The 11474-nt window shown below is 39.8% G+C and overlaps 2 protein-coding genes across 2 annotated transcripts; one reads left to right on the top strand and one right to left on the bottom strand.

Moving 5' to 3' along the window:
• Nucleotides 1-4289: 4289 nt before the first annotated feature.
• On the bottom strand, nucleotides 4290-5339 carry LOC122659455 (late embryogenesis abundant protein D-29-like). Its single transcript, XM_043854563.1, has one exon. It carries the CDS (start codon nucleotides 5325-5327, stop codon nucleotides 4290-4292), a length of 1038 nt encoding a protein of 345 aa, XP_043710498.1. The 5' UTR covers nucleotides 5328-5339.
• Nucleotides 5340-7145: 1806 nt separating this feature from the next.
• Nucleotides 7146-10375, top strand: LOC122658398 (endo-1,3;1,4-beta-D-glucanase-like). The gene is made up of 7 exons (XM_043853339.1): nucleotides 7146-7362; nucleotides 7720-7741; nucleotides 8842-8959; nucleotides 9504-9594; nucleotides 9726-9815; nucleotides 9902-10002; nucleotides 10229-10375. The coding sequence occupies exons 1-7, from the start codon at nucleotides 7215-7217 to the stop codon at nucleotides 10367-10369; spliced, it is 711 nt and encodes a 236-aa protein (XP_043709274.1). The 5' UTR covers nucleotides 7146-7214; the 3' UTR covers nucleotides 10370-10375.
• Nucleotides 10376-11474: the final 1099 nt, after the last annotated feature.

Genomic DNA, 11474 nt, shown 5'->3' with positions numbered 1-11474 from the left:
TATTTAATTCGGTTTCAGTTTTAAATCAAGACCCATCGGTTTGAACCGAATACCACACTTAATCCAAAACCCTATATCTTTTATTTATTTTTTGGGTAAATGATAAGTATCCAAAATGGCAGAATAAAAACCTTATATCTTTCCTTTGTTTTTTTAATAATCATTTAACAGAATGACTTTTCATATTTCATTTTCCATTTTTCCACTATTGCCCTTTCTAGGTTTGATTTTGACACCCTTTCTAACAGCCAAGTTTTCAAATTCTCAACAGCCAATTCCATTACTACCTTCCATTACTTCACCACTCCCAACGTTACAAATCCACTGACCCCTCATAATGTTACAAATCCACCAGCTCTTACAATCCCATTACCTATCTACCATTAATTCTAACTCCACTTCTGACATATTCCACAACTTCCAACGTTATAGGTCCACTCACACCTTCCAACATTACAAATATTAGTCAGTTACAAAACCAGCAACTATTACAACCCCATATGTCACAATTGCATTTATTTTAACCACTCCATTTACCACCAATCACTCCCCAGTTACCATGTTATTACTTTGGGTGCAAGTTTGAAACCGTATTTGAAAACTGAATTAGAACCATAACCAAATCGAACCGAGTAGATTCAGATTCGGTTGTCAATCCCAGAACCGACTCGATTTTATGTTCGATTTGGGGTCATACCATCAAGCAATGGAACCGAATCGAAACCGAACCGATTGACACCCTTACTCACAAGTGGGTAGATGCAACAAGGATTTCGCTAATTCGTACCCAAATAGAGGAGTTACCAGAGTTGGGAGAGACGACTGAAATCTAACCACTTTGATATTCAGGGAGAATGGGATACCCACTATTATAACCCCAACAAATTTCTTTCAACACATGTATCAGCTTTGGATACTCGATCTTTCCAACACACCATTGCAATTCTCAGATTCTTTTTCATGTTTGGTGAATCTTCGAGTGCTTAGGTTATGGGGGTGTTCTAATTTGAGAACATTACCTGCACTGGAAATGCTCCAACAAGTCCAAGTATTAGATTCAGCTAGTTGTTTTATGTTAAACCAGGAAATCTTCGGATCTGAATGCATGGGAGGTGCGAGTATTTTAAGAATCTTGAATGTAGAATTTTCTAAAGTTTCTATACCAGTGGGGGGTAATATCTCATTTGCAAAAAGTGAAGGAATTGAGAATGTATAGAGCCCAAAAAGTAAAAGGGAGGATGAGTTTTGCCAAAGATGCAAAAATGGGATAAGAGTAGGTTTGATAGTAAAGGACAGAGGGACGAGGAGGACAAAGACAAAGAGATAAGAAATGGGTCTACCAGTGACTATGACTCCATCAGTAATAATATCATTGATGTGGGGGAGTAGTCCCACTTGACCTATTTAACATCTCTTTCCATTTCATTCGAAGATATCATTGTTTCTGATTAGTTCAAACCCCTGGGGTTCTTTATTAGAAAATTGGATCTGATAGATTGCACAGTTAAACAAGACGCTTTACAAACCCTCAACGAATATCAAAATCTTCAAGACTTAAAAATTGATGGAATGCAATAGCTTGAAGATGATCTTCATGAAGGGAATGTCACGCCTGTTCAACAACTTGGAAAGAATTAATTAAGTTTACAAATGTGAGAGAATGGAAGTAATAATTGAAGCAGAGGAAGAAGAAATTGTGGAACCATCTCACCTTTCCCAAGACTGGTGTATTTAGCCTTAATTGACCTACCAACACTAGTTGATAGTTGATGTGTGCACCAATCACATCTTGCATTGCCCACTTATACTACAAGTGTATGTGATAACAATCTGAGGTTAAAGAAGGATCCTCTCAACATATGAAAGATAGACCTCATCATGGCGCTGTAGCTGTGGAACTTTGACCCATATCGTCAAAATCTGCTGTAGCATCTCCTTTGGTTATAGTTTCAAGAACAGAGGATCAGATCAAGCCCTAATTTGCAGTAATCTAGAAATTAAGTTTGATTTACCTGTTGCTTCTAACAGAGCCTCTTCACCACTTGGATGTTCTTCCAAGAAAATAGTGACATCCTAGACCTGAATCAAGTGATTAAAGAAACTATTGAAACAGATCCAAGCAAAAACAGAAAAAAAAAAAAAAAACAGTGATTTAATGAAGAGAATCAAAACCAGTGGTTTAATTTACGTTTCCATGAATAGCTAGCTACCCAGCAATCTTTTTTAGCGGTATGGAGAGAGACTTCTGAAAGAGAGAAAGCTTTGGTTTTTTTCCATTGCAGACCTCTTGTGTCTTTTGTGCAACTCATCATATGGTTTCCACCTTCCACACTGGTAGAAAGCTTGATTGTGTGTGTTCATGTTTTTGGTCTTATATGATGTATTTATGTTACAACTTTGATGCAAAAACCCTGCAAATTGCTTCTACCAATTGCAGGTAGACGAAGCAGCAAATAAGTTCGATAAAGATGCACCTTCCATACATCGAAGTTGTTTGATTTTTCTTTTTAATCATATTGATAAATACAAAAAAAATTTACACGTATTTGAAAAAGTAACTGAAAGGTAACCGTATAGGAGAGAATCTAGTTCCTTTGCACGTACCAACAGGTGAAAGTACATGTGAGAGCCAACCACCTATCTTATTTTCGCCATTTACAAGAGGAGTAGGGGTTTTTATGGAAACAAAATTAAAATGTGATTGGCTTTGAGATGTACGTTTACTTGTTGGCACGTGCAGATGGTCCATTCTCTATAGGAGAAGTATTTGCCATTACTTTATCCTTGTACGGTTCAGATTAAAACAATTTAATCTAACGGTGGACTCGGCTCCTGTGCAACATCCTGCCTGGGCTGCACGTGCAGTGCCAGACACAGTGAGGCGTGAAGAGACCGTCTTACCCCTGCTCGAGCGCCTTGCCCGAGCAGGGGTGAGGTGGTCTTTTTACCCCTCGTTGTGTCCGACACTACACGTGCAGCCCGGGCAGGGTGCTATACAGGATCCTTTTGGTCTAACGATTACTAAAAACCAGTGTAAAAGATTCCTCTTATACACCACCGTGCATGAAAACTAAGGGTGTCAATTGGGACGGTTCCCGATATTTGGGACGGGACGGTACCGGTATCAGTACTAAAAGTGTCAATCCCAGTACCGTCCCATTTAGTTAACGGGACTAAACCTAGATCCCAGTCCCGATTACTAGCGGGACGGGACGGTACCAGTTCTTAAACGGTTCTAGGCACTATAGAAAAAGGGAGAAGAAGTTTAATTGTTTCTAACAAGGCGGGTTTATTAGTGTTGTGGAATTTTTTCACTATCATGAAATCTAAGTTGTTTACTGCTTTTTATAAAGCAACTTAAATTATGAAATCATAATTTTACTTCTTCGAACTCCCTAAGATCATATGTCATAAGCTTCTCATTTTTTTAAATCTAGAGAAGTCCTACAAAATGGAAGAATCCCGTTGTGTTTCCTCTTTGATTTTCCCAAACAAAACTCTATTTATCACACATGTCACATGGTAGTATGATACGAAGACACGAAGTACAAAGTGCAAAAAGGAAGAACCTGGTATAAGAAGTTGGTCGAGGGAGGAGGGAGTAGCACTTTAGTAGGTTCTGTGAGGAGAGACTTCAAGTTATGACTGTTGACCTGTTGTTCCTCTTCGTATTCAAAAGGCAATTAGTGAAACCCTAATGAATCGTAATTCTTATACCCTTTCTTCTTCTTTTTATTTTTTATTTTTTTAAAAAGATCTTATATACTTTTTCTTTTTAAACAGTACTAGTAGTTTCAGTACCATCCGGTACCTAATTGGTATTTCGGTACTGGTACCGTTGGGAATCCCGTCCCAGAACCGTCCCATTTACTAATGGGACGGTCCGGTACCGGGTTTTAGCGGGACGGTATTGGGACAGTTCCCGGTTCTGATCCCAAATTGACACCCTTAATGAAAACCAAATGCATATTTTTTTTGAGGTTTTGAAAATTTTCCCTTTCCTTCCCTTGGGACTCACTCTCATTAATTCATTCGTTCATGTGGAATAGAACTGCTCTGCTAGGTCAGTTGCCATAGATTGCAGGAAAAGTATATGGCAAAGTAAAAAAACAACAGAAAAACAGAAACTAAAGAAGAAACTATAAAACCCTCCTTCCTCCTTTTGAGTACAAGAGAGAAACTTGGAACCAAATAGAGTGGAAGAGATCTCATATTATGTTGCAGTACATTGGGAGTGTGACGGAAATGGTGCGAAATCCAACTCTCAAGAGTGGATCAGGAGCTCTCTTTCAAAGGTCTTGGTATAGACGAGTATCACCAACAAGGTTTTCCTTAACCTGCTGTGATTGCTGCTTTGCATCCTCGTACTTTGAGCCAATGGTGTCCTTGGCGCTCTCTACAGTCTCCCCTGCTTTGCTGTTGGCGGCGTCGTACTTAGAGCCGATGGTGTCCTTGGCATTCTCCACAGTCTCCTCTGCTTTTCTCTTGGCGGCATTGTACCCTTCCTTGGCTTTCTCTCTTGCCCACTTAATCTGCTCCTCTGCGGCCTCCTTTGTCTGCCCTGCTTTCTGTGTCGCCGTCTCTGCTGCATCTCCTACCTTCTCGTAGGCTGCCTCCTTGGCTTGCTTGGCCTTCTCCGATGCCATCTCCTTGGCCTCCCTGGCCTTCTCCTCGGTGGTTCTCTTCATGTCTTGGGCCTTATCGGATGCCATCCCTGCCGCCGTCCCTGCCTTTTCCTTGGTCTCCCGTGCTTTCTCCCCGGCGGTTTCCTTCATGTCTTGGGCCTTATCAGATGCCATCCCTGCCTTTTCCTTGGCCTCCTGTGCTTTCTCCCCGGCGGTTCTCTTCATGTCTTGGGCCTTATCAGATGCCATCCCTGCCACCGTCCCTGCCTTTTCCTTGGCCTCCCTAGCCTTCTCCTCGGCGGTTCTCTTCACATCTTCGCCCTTCTCTGCACCGTAATGCCCGGCATGATAAGCGGTATAGTAAGTCTTGTCGGCCATTTTCTTGGCGGTGTCACCAGCGACATCGTAAGCTTGCTTAGCCTTATCTTTAGCGGTTTCTTCGCTCTTCAAACCAAGCCCCTCCGAGATCTTGTCCTTTGCCCACCCTGCCCATGAACCCGAAGCCTCTTTGGCTTCCTTCCCTTTCTCCTCCACCTTTCGCGCTGCCATGTCCAAGTTATCCTTGGCTTGTTCGTGGTAGCTTTTTTCGTTCTCATCATCCATCCCTGCAATGCAACTACATGAAGTTGCCAACGCTAACATCACAACCAGAACAAGTGCCAACCACTGTCTCGTCCAAGAAAATGATGAAGAAGCCTCCATGGTGATCAACCCAATTGCAGAACTTTTGAGTAATTGAGACAGACTCTGTGTAGATGTGTTGAAGTTAGTTAGTAACAAAGATAAGAACAGGTTCAAACGATGGCTTTTTATTGAGGATGGAACACACACCAGATGTTTGTGGAAACTACCTTGAGGACTTGATGTGAGAGAGTCTGTAACTAATTAACGTCTCCGCCTTATTTCTAGGATCTTGCAATAGCAGAAGACTCTCTTGACTTGCGGACAAGCGGGCCACGCGATAGAATTTAAAGGACGGAGACCGCTAACAAGGGGTTTATCCGAGCGGGGTGAATGTTCACACACGTGAGCGTATGTGAACGATCCCACAGAATAGATTCCATCTAAATAGCTGTGAGTTGTTCACATACGTAAGCGTACATGAACATTCCCTGTACACATTTATCCCTATTTTCTTAAAAAATTTGAATTTTTTATTTTACATTTTTACCCTCTTCGATACCGATGATAAATAAATTTTCTCTTTTAACGCCTAGAAATCAAATGAAGCTTGCATAGTTGCATTTGCCTTCTTTTTTTTCGTTCGTAGAAACATTTGCCTTCTTTGCAAAAGATAAAAATGCAAAATTTTTCATTTGTATTTGCCTTCTTTACTCTCTTCCCATTTTTAATTATCCTGTTTTGATCTATGCAGGATCTTCTAACACAGTCCTAGACAGAGTGGGGTGGACATACTACATTATGTTTGATGGACAAATTGTTTTGGCTACTGTAGGTTTTTTGGAACGAGGCAAGGATTTTGAACCTGAAGTGCTCAGCTTGAGGAAGGGGCTAGAACACATGGTTCGACTCAACATGGATATACAAGAAATCTGGTGCAACAGTGTGGATATTACTCATTTTTTGTCATCCTTGAAAGTTCCTTGGCCGTGGCATTTGGTACCTCAACTTTTGAAGATTTCCAACTTGCTGCCTAACTGTTGCATCGTTGTGAACCACTACCCTATCACATCTCTATTCTCTCAAACTTTTTAGCTCATTTTGCTTCATCCAGGAGGTATTCTTTTGTGTATAAAAGGTACTATGTTCTTTTAATTCTGTTTCTGGCGTATACCTGCGTCCAGACACAATCGCGTACGAAGTGATTGGTGCACCCTTGATCTTTTTCACTTTTGGTGCACTAGTCATTTTGCGTGCGGCTGCGTTTGAGCTAGGGGTGCACCGATCATTTCATGCGGTACTATGTGAGGATTTGACTCCTCTCCAACGTAGGATGGTGTCCAATGTACGCACATCAGGCGACTAGAGAGCCACGATGCGCAAGTCGGCATGTGTGTTGGCAGTTTGCATGCATCGTGGCTCTCCAACCGTCGAATGTGCGTTGGACACCGTCCCGCATTGAAAAGGAGGTTGATCCGCCATGTGACCAATTAGGGTTCTTTATCCCTTTGAATATATATAATGGGAAGGGTTCTCAAAACCAAAACATGGTTTGAGGAATCGGTATGCCGATACTGATTCCTGATCAATCTTGTATCGGTGGATCAGTATGGACAAAGGTAAAAAAATAAAAGATTTTTTTTTTAAAAAGAAAACAAGGGTATACATGTCTGATCCAGACCGATACTAACTGATCTGGATCGGTATCGCCCTATACTGATACCGATTACCAAAGCCCTGAACCCAAGGCATTTCCCACGCCCAATCTCCCAAGTTCCAACCCTCCCCTGGACGAAGCTCCACATATTATTTTTCCAACTCCTTGGCAGTTGGGAGTGAAAAGGTTTCGTTTGATGACGTAGGAAGTGATGCCACTCTTCTTTCCATCAATGACTTCCCTTTCTCTATTAATCTCTCCCTCCCTTTCCCCTCTCTTTCTGTGCTTGATGTACATCCACTACACTTGAAATGGCAAGCCCTCAATGCGTTCAGAATGCACCAACACTCATTGCAAGCTCTGGGGTAGGGTTTGTGCAAGAATTTGCAGGCCTCAATACATACATTACTGGTTCTCTAGATTCCAAATTTGCAATACTTCTTGTCTCTGACATTTTCGGTAACTACCCACTTAAGTCCAACCCCTTTTTTTTCACTTATTGGTGTTATTCTTGTTAAATACTCTGTTAAAGTTTCAAATGTTCTTTACCGAGTGATTCTTGCTTGTTTTGCCTTTCATTTACTCATATTTCGTGGACTCTGATTTTGGTTTCTGGAAATCTTGGTAGGTTCTATCCAATTTTGTATCTTGGATGTGCTTTGAGTGGTATTTGAATCTTAATAATAGTTATTTGGATCAATTTTTTTTCCTCCTTTTCTTCAACCTTCGATGATGGGTGTTTGTTTCTTTATTCATGAGCCCTGATACAATTTAATGGGTAGAAGTTAATTGCTCTTGTGTCTTGAACTTATGCAGGATATGAAGCACCAAACTTCAGGTATGGCGACTTCCTATCTATCAGTCTCCAAAGTATCTGATTTTTTAATTAATAATTAACGATAGAATGTCTATAACCCTGCCCTAAACATATAGCATTTTACAAAAAATTTCTATGTTGAGTGATGGGGAATTTCTATCTGCACCAATCTTCTTAAGATCATCCTTCACAGGCAGCATCTTTGCAGGAATCTTGACTGTTATCTTTGGATGCCACTCTTTTTCCTTTTTGAAAATAAAATTAAGGATTCAAATAGAATGGGTAAGGTGCATCTGGAATATACAAGAGGGGAAGGATCAAAAAGAATATTGGTCAACACAAACATATTAAAGAAGACTAGGGATTATTAGCCTGAAACATTCTGGTCCCATTCGGCTTCCAGGCTCGAACAGTTCATTTTTCAGCATCTGAACTTGCCTCTGTAGAAGGAGGGGGGGGGGGGGGGGAGGAGCCTCTCTAGTAGCCCAATGTCCACTCCAGTTCCTTGAGAACCAAATTAATCAAAGTTTTCTCCTTTACCTACTGACTTCTGGAACAACTTCCCCAATTGCCAAAGAAGAGTGAGGTTGAACAGGGAAAAGCTGTGGTGAAAGTAGAAAATGTATTTTAATTGCCTTCCCATCTGTAAATAAAATGAAGTTTCTTTCAGTCTGGACTGTCTTCTCCTCCTATAGCTTTTGATTTCCTTATCAGTAAAGTTTGTTATTCACTGAGTTTTTGAAGAAAAAGAAACAGGGAAGAAGATCAGAGGGCTTCTTGTCAATTTATTTTTAATACATCATTTTTTTTTTTCAAATTCATTTGCTTTTATTACTTTAGAAAGAAATAGATGGCGAGATCCTCGGCCCCCAACACCCCCCCCCCAATAAAAAAAAGAGAGAGACAGAGATAAGGCTACAAGAGGCAGACAGGACTGCATGTTCAAGAAAACTTCTCTCTATCAAAGATGAATTTTTTTTCGGGGATGAGGTGGCTCCTGCTAAAATATGATTGTCAACATTTGGCTCCTCAGTCTATCATCACTGCATCTTTCTTTAGGCATATAATTTTTGTTTTCCATCAATAGTAACATATTTAGCTTCTCTTTTTTCCTGTTAAAGGAAGCTTGCAGACAAAGTTGCAGCTGCAGGATACTTGGTGGTTGTTCCTGATTTCTTCTATGGGGACCCATTTGAAATGCATAAAAATCGAACTGACTGGCGTGCGGCTCACGGAACGGTTGGTCCCTGTCCATACTGATCTATTGTTAAATAAATATGCAAGACTTCAGGAACCCAGAAAAGGGTAAAGATGGGAGGGGGTGCAACACTTAGGTGCAAAAAAATTGATTTATAGTGAAACTTAGATAACCAAATTGAAATGTTGCCAAATAAGGGTCTTTTCCTTTGTCAAACTACATGAACAAAAATTGTGAAATGGAGGAATGAAAGGACTCGGTTTATTAACTTTAATCCCATAATTTAGCTCCAACTTTTAGAACCAATAGCAATATGACTCGAATTTTCTTCAAAACATACAGGACCTAGCAAAAACTTAATTAGTCTGATACTGTTACTTATGCTTTGTAGCTTAGAAGTTTTCCTTTTCTAATGAAAATAGGTTAATCAAGGACAATCATAATAAATTGTACTCAACCAAGATCATCAGAAAATTTAGTGCAAAGGTGTACAAAGTATCCATATTGCTATAAGAATTCAGAACATTACCGATTTAATCTTTTACCAGAAAAATTTGAGTTCGTACCAAATGCATGTTCTTGTAGGATAAAGGATTTGAAGATGCGAAACCAGTTATTTCAGCTCTAAAAAGTAAAGGTGTATCTGCAATTGGGGCAGCTGGCTTTTGCTGGGGTGGTAAGTTTGTTTACCTTTCTTCTTTCTGGCTTTTGCTTTGGCCTTGGGTTTATGTGAAGGACAAGGTCAACTGATAACCCCACCTAAACATCAGTTCTGGGCTAAGATTCAACATATTATATTCATGATAGCAAAAGTAGTCGTGGAACTGGCAAAGTCTGATGAGATCCAGGCTGTAGTGATGTTGCATCCTTCACGTGTCACTGTTGATGATATCAGAGGTAAGCTCATTGTATTTAAGCTTTTACTAGGCCATTAAAACTATCACAGATTTTTTGTTTATTTGTTTGGTCTGCAATTTTCTCAGCGGTCAAGACTCCAATTTCTATATTGGGAGCCGAGGTTGATCAAATGTCTCCACCTGAGCTCGTGAAACAGTTTGAAGAGATTTTGGCTGTAAAACCTGAGGTAAGAAATCTCTGAAATAAAATCTCAATCAAGGAAGACTAGGTAGCCTGGTGCTGATTTGGGCTAATGATATCAGTTCATGGATTGTCTGCTCCTGTTGCTTTTGCTGATTTCCTATTTACATCTTCCTTGCAGTAATTATTTGATTCCTTACTGTTGGTGATCTAAATTAGGAATTGAGTATAGAGTTTACCATTTTGGTCGAGTAATTACTTGTTCTGTACAGGTTAGTTCCTTTGTGAAGATATTTCCTGGAGTTGTGCATGGATGGACAGTGAGATACGACACAACTGATCAATTGGCTGTAAAGAATGCTGAAGAGGCTCATGTGGACATGCTGAACTGGTTTACTAAGCATGTCAAGTAAGAAAAAGTCTACACAGTTGGCTGACTTTATCTTGATTATTTATGAGACAATGTACACCAGCATGAACCCGTTTGTGATCCAGACCAGCACAAACCCATTTGAGATCGAAATCTGGTTTTCGGTTCCATAGGCGCATTTAGAAATTTATTTTAAGTGTTTGATTTATTTTTGTAATTTGCACTTTGATTTTATATGGGAGTTTTATATGCATGTAATCCTACCGATTGGGTAGAGTTGAATATTGAATGAAATTGATTTGAGTAATTGAGTTCGCTCACGATTGTTAGTTTCTTGCGTGTTTTGCTCGTTAGAGTTGGTCAATGGCTGGTAACCACCCTCCCCTAATCTCTTCTTCTCAGTTCATAGTTCTTTTCTGTTCTCTTCTTTCTTCTTTTCCCCTATTCTGTTTCTGGCGTCATTTGCAGCCCTTCATGGTTGGATCAATCATCTAAAATCCCTGCTCCTAGCTCAGAATATGGGAGTAAGCTTCCTCCTCCGGGGCAATTCAGAACCTATGAACTCAGATTCAAAATCTTTCTCTGCAATGATATCTGTAACACCACAGGAAACCAAGGTCTGGTCAGAAGCTTACTACTGCCTGACTTGATTGCAGACCATTTTGGTTCTCTCACTGCTTGTTCTTCAAACTTAGTACTTACCATACATGGGGGGTGTAGTTGCACTTATCTCGTCCTTAAAATCTCAGTTTGAACGGTCTCTAACGAGAGAGATTTCATCTTCTAACCGTGGCTGGCCTTGCCATTGGTTTTCTTCTTTTAATAGTAAGGACGGTATCATCTTCATAATTGAAGGTAAGGCCATAATTAGTTAAAACGCGATTCAAATGTTGCTTTTTTGTGCCATCCCTTTGGTGGTTTTTTTTTTTTTTTTGTTGCCATTTTGGAATATATGGCCGAAAAACGCCATAAGAAAGAAAAAAACAAACGTTTTAAACGTGTTTAAAATGCAAGTCTGTTTTTTTTTTTTTTTTTTTCGAGTGAAAAAAACAACACTTTTAAAAAAAACTTGATTTTAATTTTTAAAGAAGTAATTTTATTTACATAAACTTATAATTAATACATCAAGTATTAATATTTAACTAATA

This window comes from Telopea speciosissima, chromosome 4 (assembly GCF_018873765.1).
Source record: "Telopea speciosissima isolate NSW1024214 ecotype Mountain lineage chromosome 4, Tspe_v1, whole genome shotgun sequence".
NCBI classification, from domain to species: domain Eukaryota; kingdom Viridiplantae; phylum Streptophyta; class Magnoliopsida; order Proteales; family Proteaceae; genus Telopea; species Telopea speciosissima.
Note: the sequence above shows the minus strand (reverse complement) of the source record. Positions and strands in the feature narration are given on the sequence as shown.